General features: G+C 37.2%; 1 protein-coding gene across 1 annotated transcript in view; it reads left to right on the top strand.

Moving 5' to 3' along the window:
• Positions 1-3,781: 3,781 nt before the first annotated feature.
• The window catches only part of LOC477699 (alpha-2-macroglobulin), a 41,878-nt gene continuing 31,323 nt past the window's right edge, over positions 3,782-14,336 (top strand). Inside the window, exons 1-10 of the mRNA XM_038576746.1 lie at positions 3,782-4,191; positions 6,620-6,803; positions 7,563-7,722; positions 7,885-7,937; positions 10,209-10,229; positions 10,508-10,676; positions 11,306-11,390; positions 12,975-13,095; positions 13,847-13,961; positions 14,122-14,231. Of these exons, the coding sequence (XP_038432674.1) occupies positions 4,106-4,191; positions 6,620-6,803; positions 7,563-7,722; positions 7,885-7,937; positions 10,209-10,229; positions 10,508-10,676; positions 11,306-11,390; positions 12,975-13,095; positions 13,847-13,961; positions 14,122-14,231 (1,104 nt within the window). The 5' untranslated portion in view covers positions 3,782-4,105. The remainder of the gene's footprint in view (positions 4,192-6,619; positions 6,804-7,562; positions 7,723-7,884; positions 7,938-10,208; positions 10,230-10,507; positions 10,677-11,305; positions 11,391-12,974; positions 13,096-13,846; positions 13,962-14,121; positions 14,232-14,336) is intronic.

Raw genomic sequence — 14,336 nt, 5'->3', positions numbered from 1 at the left:
TTTTTTTTTTTAAGATTTTACTTATTTATCTATTTATTTGAGAGAGAGAGAGAGAGAGCATGAGTTGGGGTAGGAGGGAACAAAGGGAGAGGGAGTAGCAGATTCCCCAAAGAGCAGAGAGCCTGATGCAGGACTCAATCCCAAGACTATAACCTGAGCCAAAGGCAGATGCTTAACCAACTGAGAGCCACCCACGTGCCCCTCAGGAGTTCTATTATTAAGGATTAAGGATAGAAAGATAGAATTGGAGAAGCAGTAATAGGATACAACCAACAGTTTCTGCTGCATGGATATCAAACAGATGTTCCTGAAATCAATATTTTTACTTATTCTGTTCACTATACTATAATTTCTATTTTATTATATTCTAGCTCATTTTTTTAAATCTTGGTCATAACTCAATGATCATATCATAGCTCACTGTAAATGATGACCATAATCTGAAAAACATTTCTCTAAGCCTACTGCGTCAAACATAACCAGTAGCCACATGGGCTATTGAGCACTCAAAATGCAGCTAGTCTAAATTGATATGTGTTGTAAGTGTAGAATCGCACACCAGATTTCACACTTAGTACAAAAAAAGAACATGAAGCATCTTAGCAATTTTTATATTAATTAAATGTTGAAATGATAATATTTTGGATACCTTAAGTAAAATATATTATCAAAATTAATTTAATCTCCTATTTTTGTTTTTTAATGTGGTCTCTAGAAAGTGTAAAATTACATAGGAGGCTCACATTATGTTTCTATTAAGGCATACCACTCTAAATTCTAGATGCAAACATTAAACTCCCTTTGAATATTAATACTTGAATATTCTACAAGCACTTCCTTTTTTTTCTTTCTTTTTATTTTTTTAGAGAGAGAGAACCCATTGGAAAACAGGGGAAGGGGTAGAGGAAGAGACTCCACTTTCAGGGAGGACTGACTGGGGTCTCAATCAAAGGACCCTGAGATCGTGACCTGAATTGAAATCAGGAGTCGACGCTTAACTGACTGAGCCACCCAGGTGCCCCTACAAGCATTTTCTAAAACTAGACTCTTTGTCCCCCCAGCCCTCAGCTTTTCTGTCCCTCTTTCCCACTCTGTATTTCCTCCATTTCATTCAGCCAGTCAAAGGCAACACAATTCACTCCATAATCAGCCAGGAAAATTTAAAAGCACATGCCATCACATTCATATATACACTGGGTACTGTAATTTTACCTCTTAAATATGATATAAACCTATCCATCTTTTTCTAATGTCATTATGAACACGCTAGTGCAAAATACCGTCATCTCACCTTATATCAATTCCCAAATTGGCCTCTCTGACTCCTGGATTGCCTCCTCCCAGTCAGTCTTCCAAATTTCAATAAAAGTGATCTTTCCAAGAAGCAAATCTGAAGAAGTCACGCCACTGATAAGTCCCCACGCACCTTAATAGTATCAACAAGCTCCTTTTTTATTTGAAGCCAGTTTGTTTCACCACGTTTCTGAGTGCATGGGCACTTTCTCAATACCAAGTATTGTCCGTTTCACTGAATGTGTCATGATTATTCTCACCTCCTGAGCCTTTGTATATGTCATTTCTTATGTGCTTAGAATGCATTTTTCATTGCCTTCTTTCCTCTGGCTAAACACTAGTTATACTTCAAAGCTTAATGAAAATTTTGCTTTGCCAGAGATTGCCTTTCCAAAGTCCGAGAGCGGATTGTGCATCCCTCTTATGCACTCCCACAGCATCCTGAGCTTTAATAATACTGTTTGGCTACTAAAAGGATGAGATCATGCCATTTGAGACAGCATGAATGGCCCTTGAGGGTATTATGCTAAGTGAAATAAGTCAGACTGAAAAAGACAAATACCATGTGACTTTACTCATAAGTGGAATCTTTAAAAAAATATATATATATATATAAAACAAAAAGAAGAATCAGACTCATAAATACAGAAAAAAACTGTATTCTCCTCACCAACTGGGAGGGCGGGCGGTGGGTAAGAATGACTTGATGGGCAAAATGGGTGAAGAGGAGTGGGAGGTATAGGCTTCCAGTTTGGAGTAGATAAGTCAAGAGGATGAAAGGTACAGCATAGGAAATATCGTCAATGATATTGTAGAGCAATGTATAGAGACAGATGGTAGTGACACTTACAGTAGTCACAGCATAATGTATAATGTATAAACTTGTCCCTATGTTGTACACCTGAAACAAATGTAACAAGGTATGTCAACTATACTTAAATAGTAAATAAGTAACATTCCATAAGAGCACATGGACAAAAGATATTTCTCAGAGTGCTAGATGCTTCTAAGAATCAATAGAGCTCTTATCTCAGTGTACACATTGCTCAGCAGCATGTGCACTGTGTTACTCGCTCCTGAAAGAAGCATGCACACAGTTGTTGGTAGAAGTGGTGTCTGAGTGAATGAAATCACACCATCAATTTTTTAGTAAGAAAAAAAAAAAAAAAAAAAAAAAAAAAAATTTTTTAGTAAGACACTGTATTTAACAGTTTGTGCTGCATGTTAAACATTCCATATAGGAATATGTTCAAAGGGTGATTCTGACAATGCTGGCTTCATGAATGACTCAATTTGCTGCTATTTCAAAATAAGAAGATAGAAAATCTAAAAAAAAGAACCAATCACAGTTGAAGAATATAATAACAAATAAAAATATCCTAGAGGAAATCAAGAATAGATTAGGAGATGCAGAAAAACATAGAGATCTGCAAGACAGGGTAATAATAGCACCCAAGTTGAAGAGCAAAAAATAAAAGAATGTTTTTTAAAGATTTTATTTATTGGTTCGAGCAGGGGCGGGGGCGGGGGTGGGGGGGGGTAGAGTGGCAGAGAGGGAGGGAGAAGCAGATTCCCAGCTGAGCAGGGAGCCTGACTGAGCTTCATCTCAGGACCCAGAGATCATGACTTGAGCTGAGGGCAGACGCTTAACCAACTAAGCCATCCAGGCACCCCAAGAAAAGAGTTTATAAAAATGAGGATAAGTTAAAGAATCTTTTTGACCGGATCAAATGAATAAATATGCATATTTTAGGGGTCCAAACAAATAATAATAATGTTTGCCTACTGTATTTTTACTGCTAGTTTGTCGGGTTTCACACCCATAGAACTTAAGACCTTTCAGTGCCTATCTGTTTCTACATATGTGACCATTCCACTCCATAATTTTGCATTATACATAGTCTTAGTAGGCTCAATAAATACTTACAAAACAACCAGATGGATAGATGGGTGGGTGTAATAGTTGATTTGATTACAGGTTGTTGAGGAGTAGCATATTTAGAAAGCAGTAACAAAATTTGTTTGTATAGTTGATGATAAATTGGGTTCTTTGTTATCACAGTAAATCAAAGCTTCTTTTTTTTTTTTTTTTTTTTTTTAGGTTCTGCTACTTCTCTTTTCATCTTTCCACTTTCTTAATTCAGGAAAATATTTTCTATTATCATTCTTCCAGGGTCTGGCTTTTCATCCTCAATTCGGTACTACCCCTAAGGTCAAAAACCTATTAGCTGAATCCAACACCATTCCCATAGGGAACTACTGAATTCTGAATGTGCTTCAACATTTAAGTAGGCATATCTAATGGAGGCCTTGCAGGCACACTGACTTCTGAAGTGAAATTGCTATTTTGAGCCTGGACAGTGTTGCTTAAACTGTAGCTTCCCTTGCCAACTATTCAGGCAAGAGACGTGAGGAAAGCCATAAAAGGAGCTGCGGGGAAGTGGAACGAGGGAGTGAGAGAAGGGGTTGAAAGGCCGGGGGTAAAAAAAGAAAAGAAAAGCCGATTAGCTGCTTTACAGTAAAACCCAGAGAAAGTGAGCACTGATGGAAATGTGGATTTTATCCCTCCAGGAATTCTAGTCAGCCCACCCGGAAATAACCTTGGCTGTAATTAGGCCCCTGAGAGCAATGACCCTTTCACAGAAGTTCAGAGACCTCTGCTTTGTTTAGACACCAAGTGTGGGTGGAACTTCCTGTTTGCACCAGGAGCTGCATAAAGCCTAGTTGCCCTGGGGAATGTTTGGGATCAAACCAGTTGCAGGGAGCCGGGTACAATACAGTCTGGTCTCCTCAGGGCCCTTCTTCCTGCAGCATGAGGAAAAACAAACTCCTTCATCCCAATTTTATTCTCCTCCTTCTGGTCTTCCTGCCTGCAGATGCCTCAGTCTCTGGAAAACCGTGAGTTTCACAGAGAACGTAAAGAATCCTTTCCTTTAAAGAGAATCCTTTCTGATTCTCATTTAGATGATTCATTTGTCTTTCTCACAAAACTGTCACCTTCTTAGCTTTAAGATCTCTTCCAGTTATCAGAGTTCATAAATTTGGTTTGTTCATTCTTTCCTTATTCTTAACTAGTTTTCTCCAACTCTTTCGATCTCTCACTTTCTAAATTTTCTAGGGATATACAAAGACTTTCTAAGGGGCATTTGCAATTGATACTTTTAAAGAATCAATTTTTAGATCCTCACATTCAGATTGATTTTCTCAAGACCATGCTGTTTATCCTTTCTTACTTCTCCTTTTTAATTGCCCATCTCACAATTTATGAGACAAACCTCTCCCTCAGTGCTCAATATTACCATGGAGCATTGTCCTGGAGTATAAAAATCTGTAGGGCAGAAATATTTGAAATACTGTTAAAGGAACAATTTGAAATACTGATATTGATGTTGAGAAAGCAAAGGATTCTAACAGTGAGGAAGAAAATTCATTTGCAGATTATGTGGTAATGAATTATTTGTTTAACAAAGTTGAAACACCGGGTGATAGGTGATTAGAAGCAATTCTTGATAATAGGTACTGGGTGATTTTTGGTACCTAATGCAGGAGTTGCAAGAACTGATGACAATGATATAATTGTTTTATCTGTATTTTATTTACCTTTAAACAATGTCTCGTGGCACTCATGTCCATACAAACTAAAAATAGCAACAGAATTAATGTTAAGCCTCATTCAGTTCCTGCAGTTAAAAAATATCCATCTAATGGAGAAGAAATGTGTGGGAAATATCAGAAAGGGAGACAGAACATAAAGACTCCTAACTCTGGGAAACGAACTAGAGGTGGTGGAAGGGGAGGAGGGCGGGGGTGTGGGGGTTAATGGGTGATGGGCACTGAGGGGGGGCACTTGACGGGATGAGCACTGGGTGTTATTCTGTATGTTGGTAAATTGAACACCAATAAAAAATAAATTTATTATAAAAAAAATCCATCCATGGATACACAAAACAGCTCATTGTTCTTATTCAAGATGTGTTTCAAAAATATTTTGATTTTATATCTAAAACTAAAAATAGCTGAAACATAATTTGTAATATGTTTATTTTGTTTTGATCAGTTGCATACTAGTAAGACTTGAAAATAATTCAATCCAGAAGAAAATGTTTAACATGTACAGCTTTATGAGTTAAAGTTAAATTAAGCACCCATACATAATATTATATATGTATGAGTTCATGTACCTATATATACATATATATAGCCCATATATGTATAGTTAATAAAGAAGCAAGAGTTATCCATAAAAATATTTGGAAGCATAAAAATCTGAAGATAAACTTCTAAGTAGTAAGTGGCATGATAATTCAAGTTTAAGGAGGGAAAAAAAGGAAAGATGTTAAATTTCTGATCATCACAAAAAGAATCTTTTGATGTATTTTTTAAGTAGATCATAGTGAGTAACTTATCACTATATTTTAGAACCCATTGAAAACTATAGAAGACTAATGTAAGTTTTAACTTAAAATGTCATCCAAAATAATATCTTTTGGTACTATGTGTGATAAAAATATAGATGTTTACTTGGAAACATGTAAGGAATACATAGTGTCTAAAAATTATTTTAGGAATTCTGTGAGCAAAAATGTTTGAAAACTACATAGTCAATAAAATCATATATGAGGGTATTGGCAAAGTTTCTGTTCTGCTCATGAGTAACCCAAATTCCATCACTAGAAGGCCATTTTTGGGTGGATCCATTGTCTAGCTATGAGTTGAAAGGCAAATATTTAAAATGCAAACAGTCAGGGTTAGATAATATGAATATTTCATTAGTTACTTACCACAACTGAGACTTTAAACTAATGACTCACTTTCCTCAGATTCCCTCTGTAAAGTGGAAGCAAGTATGTGCCGTACCATTTTCACAGGGTTGTTGAATATATATACTTTTGTTACCCAACGAAAGTACTATTTATTGATTGATTTTTGTAGTGTCTCTCCTGAGGCTTTGCTTGCTTTTTACTGCATTCCTAGTGTAGAATTGATTTACTGCATGAAGAAATATAATTCACATATTTTCATTTGAATTTAGATGATCACATATTGTGTTCCTTCAAGTTCCTTCAAGGTATCCTAGCAGATTTTAATCTACTTCAAGCTCACTTCAAGCAAAATGTTCACTGCCATGGCAATGATGATGGAATGAGAAATCATTTTCATGCATGCCATTCAACAGCAGTGATCAACGTCATATTTATCAATCAATATGTCTTATCAATTGGTATAGAACTAATGAGAGTAATAATCATTGTGATGGAAAATAGTGCTGGTGATAACAATACCTCTCCTCCTTCACTCTCCTCTAATTGGATTCCCCCATTCCCAGGCAGTACATGGTCCTAGTCCCCTCCCTGCTCCACTCTGAAATCCCTGAGAAGGGCTGCCTCATTCTGAGCTACCTGAATGAGACGGTGACTGTAAGTGCTACCTTGGAGTCCGTCAGGGAGAATAGGAGCCTCTTCACTGACCTGGTGGGGGAAAAGGACTTATTCAGCTGTATCTCCTTCACTGTGAGTATGCCTGTTTGACTTCACATACTTGATTCTATTGGTTAGGGTCATAGGCATCTAGAATTCAGTCAAGATACAGCTTTGAGAGCCTGGCAAAAACTCCAAGAAGAAATCTGCAGGAGGTAAATATTTATAGGCATATTAAAGATCAACTTAATGATCAAAGAAAAATTTCTATTAGCCGGGGGGGGGGGGGGGAAGCAGTATGCACTAGACAAAAGGAAAATGTGACTTCTTAAAATTAAAATGGAGAAATGTTAATAAGGCAAATTAGATCAACCTACCACATAAACGCAGTGGTGGTCTGACAAGAACACAAGAATCAGCCCATATTAAAGAGGGAAAATTGTAAAATTACCATAAGCAAATATCCAATAATCTCTTCAGCATTGCCCGTATGTAAAATGCTTACAGCCTATAGCCAATAAAATATGGTAGCCTTATTTCCCATATGCTTCTACCATGCCCTGTTAGCACATAGCATCAACTTGGTAAAGTTCATTATATAATTGAATCAAGACTCTATTAGCTGATCTACAAGGAGATGTGAATCTCACTTATGACCTCTTTTCCTCCATCTTCTGTTCTGTTTTCCCATTTGTAAAATGACAGAAGTAATTCCTGTCCATGCCAGCTTCCCCTGATGAAAATGAAGGGGGTGCAGTGAAGGGGCCAGATCTCCAGGGAGGAGAGGAACAGGGAGTGAAGGAAGAAACTTGCAAGACTGACTGGGTTCTGGGGGTCTGTCCTATATTTCAGGTGCCAAGATCTCCATCCAATGAAGAGGTCATGTTCCTCACTATCCAAGTGAAAGGACCAACACAAGAATTCAAGAGACGGACCACAGTGGTGGTTAAAAACCAAGAGAGTCTGGTCTTTGTCCAGACAGACAAACCCATCTACAAACCAGACCAGACAGGTACAAAAAGGCCCTACAGTCAGAACAACTCCAAAAAGGGAAGGCCTTCTGGCCCTGCATTTTCCCCAAAGGCTCTGTAGTCCTGGTTCTTTGGGTTTGATTTACAGGCTACTAATCCTGATTTAAAGTTTCTAGGACTCACAGAAAATGTTTCTGTTTCAGTGAAGTTTCGTGTTGTCTCATTGGATGAAAATTTTCACCCCCTAAATGAGTTGGTGAGTCTCTAAATATCTATATAGAATCACTGTTATCTGTGTAAACAATCTGAGAGTGTATTTTTGGTGCTGGGGAGGACCAGAGAGAGGAAGAATCTGGTATCACTAGCAGTGATTTCTGGCATTACAATCCTGCAAGATCCTCATTTAAACCAGAATCCCACGGGATGCCTGGGTGGCTCAGTGGTTGAGCGTCTTTGGCTCGGGGAGTGATCCTGGTCCGGAGATAGAGTACCACATCAGGCTCCTCGCATCTATCTCCCTGCTTCTCTCTGTGTGTTTCTAATAAATAAATAATAAATAAATAAATAAATAAATAAATAAAATCTTTTTAAAAAAATAATAAAAGATTTAAAAATAAACAAAATAGACCAGAATCCCAGGTTAAGAAAGTAGCTAATTCTTTCCATCTTAGTACTGGTAATCAGTCAGTTGTCACACAATTAAACTTACTCTTTATAAAGTTTTCAATTAAGCAAATTAGAAAAGTATGTTAAATTAGGCAAATTAAAAACACATACTACATCATCAAATAACTTAAATTCAAATAACTTCTCAAAGATTTAGAATTTTTCTAAACACACCTACCAAAACCTCTTCTATAAAGGAAGAATGTAATCAGTGTTTGTTGAGACTAACACCTGATATTTATAAGGAACAACTTTTTCAACTTTAATGCAAACATCAAATCAGAAAGTCCTCATTTTTCTCTCCAAATCTACTGCTCCACCACATCTTATTTCAGAGGCAATTCTTTTCTTCTAATTCCTAAAACAAAAGCCTATCATGGGGCACCTGGGTGGCTCAGTTGGTTAACTGACCTGCTCTTGATTTCAGCTCAGGTCATGATCTCAGGGTCCTGGGATGGAACCTGGTGTCAGGCTCTGTGCTTCAGTTCAGCAGGAGTCTGATTGAGATTCTCTCTCTCCCTCTGTCCCTTCTCCCACTCTTGCTCTCTAAAATAAATAAATCTTTTAAAAAAAGATTATTGTATAATCCATTTCTCTCTTTCTCCCATACCTACATCCACTTTATCAGAAAATCATGTTAATTTGAAATATATCCAGACTATTTCTATTTATTACAACCTAATTGCTAATCTCATCCTGGCCAATATCACCTCTAAACAAGACTGTTGCAGTAGCCTTGAAGCTGGTCTTCTAGTTTCTACTTTCATTCTTCTATCTAAAATAAACACTTCATCCATCACTGTAGCAGCCTTACCATTTTTTCTTCTCAGCATCTAACTACCTGATGTAAATCAGGTGTGTGTGTGTGTGTGTGTGTGTGTGTATTTATCACATATTGTCACCTTTGAGATATATATCATTGATATATTGATATACATATGTAAAATGAATGCTGAATCAATGAATCATTGATATATATCTCAAATGAATGCTGAATATGAAATGAATATCAACTTATGAATATATGTCTGTATTTACATATAATTTACATATTATAAATATGTAAATGTTAAGTATATAAAATATTTATCTCCCAAATATATATATATGCGTGTGTGTTTCTTTTTTTTAAGATTTTATTTATTTATTCATGAGAGACACACAGAGAGAGAGGCGGTGGGGGTGAGGGGGAGCAGAGGCAGAGGGAGAAGCAGGCCCCACGCAGGGAACCAGATGCAGGACCGATCCTGGGACTCCAGGATCATGCTCTGGGCCGAAGGCAGGTGCTAAACCACTGAACCACATAGGGATCCCCTGCATGTGTGTTTCTTATATATCCAACCCTCCTAGAATCAGATATATTGTTCTTTTGTGCCTTTCTGTACTCCCAGCACCTAGAATGATGTATAGCACTTGGTGAGCACTTAATAAATATTACTTTTTTAAAAATGACTGAATATTGATAGTAGAGGAGCTATTCCTCCTCTTTATTCTGAGAATTCTGTGACACATCTCAATATTTGGATCTGAGTGTGGTTCTTATAGTTAGTGTTCATTTTTTAATCTGTAAAGTTTCATAAGAAAGAGTATTTCTCACTGGAATTTAAGTAATATTAGTAAATTCCATTCCTAATGAGTGGCTGTGCACATGGATATTTGTTGCTGATAGCCTAATAGATTCTTAATATTATTTATTAATTGCTTAAAATAGAATAATTAAAACTTTTATAAAATTTAACCTGGATTTCCTTTCTACTTTACTACAGAGAGCTATTCTACATAAAGCTGTTTTGCTTATAAATCAGAATTGAGAATAGTTGAGAATGATTCTACATTCCTTTATTTCTCTTTTGTCTTTCAGATTCCACTAGTATATATTCAGGTAAGCAACATGAAACATTCCATAATCAGAATTAAAGTAATAAATGTAGAGAAAGTGTTGATATTTGAGAGGTTTTTACAATATACCAGAAACTTGACATTAAGGCTGAAACCTTCGAGCTCATATAGTGCTAGATGGTTCTGACTCATCTGCCCTCCCCACCCCTCACCACCACCCCATTGGTTCTCTTTGTGGATAACATGGGAGTTTCTGTAGATGTCTTTTATTGTCTCTAATGCTCTAGGCTCTGTTGTAAGTTCCAATTACTGTATCCATAGGACCCAAAAGGAAATCGCATCACACAATGGCAGAAACTCAGATTAGAGAATGGTCTCAAGCAATTGAGCTTTCCCCTCTCATCTGAGCCCTTTCAGGGCTCCTATAAGGTGGTGGTGCAGAAGGAATCAGGTGAAAGGACAGAGCACCCCTTCACCGTGGAAGAATTTGGTATGGATTATGAAAAGTCATGGAGCATTTTTCTTCATATCTAAACTTCTGGGCCCAGAATTTGAGCTTATTTAGAGTCCTTCCATTTCCTATGTGTGAGGTTGGGCTTTGACTAGAGTCATTTATATCTCACTCCAATGAGATTATCAATGATCTGTGAAGAGAACTTCATATACCTTGGTTATTTTTTGTAATAATTTTTAATCTCAAAGAAATGTAAAACATCTTTGTCTTAGAGAAGTCTTCCATAATTCATTAAGGCTTCAGTGATCTGTCAGAGTCCTTCAATCAGAATATCCATTTGAGGGGTGCCTGGGTGGCTCAGTGGTTAAGCATCAGCCTTTGGCTCAGGTCATGATGGGGTGTGTGGATTCCTGCTCATTGGGGAGTCTGCTTATCCTTTTCCCTCTCCCTCTGCTCCTCCCACTGCTTGTGCACTCTCTCTCTCTCTCTAATAATTAAATAAAATCTTTTAAAAAAGAATATCCATTTGATAGTAAGGTGGTTGTATTGGAGAGTATAGCTACCTTTTCAGAACCCTAAAATATTTTTAGGGAATTGTTACTGAAAATACTAATTCCCCAAAAGTTGAAAAATAATCACTAACTTCCTCTATCATCAATGAACAGTGCTTCCCAAGTTTGAAGTGAAAGTAACAATGCCAAGGATAATCACTATCTTGGAAGAAGAAGTGAATGTTTCAGTGTGTGGCCTGTAAGTTACATATTTTTTAATCTTTTGAAAAAATATTTAAAGGAGACTCACCATTTGTGATATTTTGACTCATTTCTTTAGGAACAGTGGGAGCACAAATACTTAAAGAACATGGGATCATCCCATCTCTGGAACCTTCCTCACCTGTTGCTTCTCTATTTTTCCCTCTTATTTTCTTTCTTGTCCTTATCAACATTATTATAACTATCATGGGACAAGCAACTGTTCCTAGGGAAGCTGTCTACTAGGATTGATTCTGAAAGTGACAAAGCTACACACACACACACAGGCAAATGGGACAGTGTTAAAGGGTATAATCACTTTCCCCTCCCCAGGTTGTAAAGGAAATTCTTGTCATCAACAGATCATTTACCAGACCTTGCATACATAGTGGGAAAACAGCTTAGATTCAGAATTTGTAAAGATAGGCATATTACCAAAATCTCAGCTGACTCATTGGTCTACCTAAGGCTTGTCACATACCTCTCAACACTGCCATTTTTTTAAAAGCATTTATTTATTTATTTGAGAAAAAGAGAGCACATGAATAGGGGAGGAGCAGAGGGAGATCCAGAAGCAGACTCTCCACTGAGCAGGGAGTCCAAAACGGAGCTTGATTCTAAAACCCTGAGATCACGACCTGAGCCTAAGGCAGATGCTTAACCAACTGAGCCACCCAGGCTCCTTGTCAGCACTGTCGTTTTTACTGATGAGACTGGACCTTTGGTCCAGTTTGGTTCCTTTTCAACTTAAAAATTCATGTTTCCAAAATCTTATGCTCTCATCCCAGTAGTCCAGTGGTAGCACTAGCAGATAGAGCACACAGAGTGAAGAATCCAGCCCTGCCTAAGGGCCACACATGTAAGGCATCCATGATTTAGCTGAGTCCCTGCTCCAGCACTGTCTCAGAGTAATTGCCACCGAGTTCCTGATCCCATATAACTGGTGAGCCAATACCCTTGCAAATAAAGATACAAAGGATATTTTTAGGTAGAGAAGGAAACAAATACCCTTGAAAACACATCAACCATCAATGACAAATAGATAGATAGATAGATAGATAGATAGATAGATAGATAGATAAGATAGATAGATATACACATATATGTGTGTGTGTAATCATAACCCCATTTTTGTAAAAAGTAGACAAGTTAAAAGTCATATAAATAGAGCTACACATCGGAAGAGGCTAATAGAAGGAAACATCATTGTATTAATAGTTTGTATTCCTAGATAGAATTGAGGGCATTTTCTCTCTCATTTTCATTTTGTTGGTGCTGGGTTTTCTTTTTCTTTTAAGAATAGATGTAGCTTTGGTAATAAATCTATCTTTTTAAAGATGAAATTAAAAATAAAAATTATAGGAAAAAAGATATCAAAGAAGACTATAGTCAATTTCAGCATGTGGCACTGGAGATTTTTTTAAAAAGGTCATAACTTAGCCCACTTGCTTCGACACTGTGAGAGCCCTGCAGAGATTAGAGAGAAATACAGAGTAAACATGCTAAAGGGGAAATAGAAATAGGTAGAAAATGGGGATGTTCGATGTCTGCTTTGATTCATTTGGCAATGTTCTTATGGCAGATACACATATGGGAAGCCCGTCCCAGGACATATAACTATGAGAGTGTGCAGAAAGTACAGTAACCCTTCTAACTGCTATAGTGGAGAGTCACAGGCTGTCTGTGAGAAATTCAGTCATCAGGTAGGTAGAAGACTGTTCCTTCTACGGTCTAACAATGGAGACATTGTTGATAAGCAGTGAACTACAACCTGGTACTAACTCAGGAAGAGAGCAAGCTAGAAGAGAGCAATCTAGAAGGTATATTGTACTAATTTTTTATATAGTGACTTAGCACAATGGGAATTATTTATTTCTCGTAATTGTCCACAGTGGGTGTCCTTGGTTCATCAAGCCCCCAGAATAATGGAAGTTGATCAATCTCTAATACTTGGCATCCAAAGCTGCCTTGGGCATCCACTTGTATGAAGGAAGAAGAAAAAGCATTACACCTGTTAATCACTTTGGCTGGGAAGGGCATAGGTTTTGCCTTCTTTCCATGAGTGAGAATTTGTCATATAGCACCCCGTCCCAAGGTGTCAAGGAGGTAGGAAACACAGTCTCCAGATGGGCAGCCCTTCCCAGCAGCAGGTGTATGCTATGGAAGGGGAGTCCGACTTTGGTGAAAAGTTAGCTCCCTGCTACAGCAGGATTACCCACAAATTGTTAAGACATTTTTATCTCATTAACTCTAGGGAATATCAGATATTAAGAAATACATCTGATAAACCAGATACAATTGTGAAATACAGTCATAATTAATTCCTAGAGAATATTTAGTGTTCTTATCATAGAAAATCCCTAGGTTATATTGTGCCCCCCAAATCCTACCAGATTAAAAGACCACTGATCTGTCCAGTATTATGTTTTTGTATTTTATTTTATCCCCTCCTAGCTAAACAGCCAGGGCTGCTTCTCTCAGCAAATAAAAACCAAGATCTTCCAGATGAAAAGACAAGGATATGAAATGAAACTTGAAGTGGAGGCCAAGATCCAAGAAGAAGGAACAGGTTTGTGTACCTCGTGGGTGTGGAAGAAAAAACAATGTATATTGATTTATTTCCTTTCCTGAACTATGAACTGAAAGGGAAATAGTAGTATAAGAAGTTCAGGGATATCATCCTTCCAAAAAAAAAAAAAAAACTCATATTTTCTTTTTCTTTTTTCCAGAGGTAGAATTAACTGGAAAAGGATCCACTGAAATTACAAGAACCATAACCAAACTCTCATTCGTGAAAGTGGACCCATATTTTAGACAAGGGATCCCCTTCTTTGGGCAGGTGGAGTATTTTCTAAATCACAAATCAAATTGTGTATTATCACCTAATAAGCACATCATATTATGCTAAAACCAGACCTGGTTTATTATCTATTGATTAATATAA

The sequence above is a fragment of the Canis lupus genome, chromosome 27 (assembly GCF_011100685.1).
Source record: "Canis lupus familiaris isolate Mischka breed German Shepherd chromosome 27, alternate assembly UU_Cfam_GSD_1.0, whole genome shotgun sequence".
NCBI lineage: Eukaryota > Metazoa > Chordata > Mammalia > Carnivora > Canidae > Canis > Canis lupus.
The sequence above is the reverse complement of the archived record's forward strand: the minus strand, read 5'-3'. Positions and strand labels throughout refer to the sequence as shown.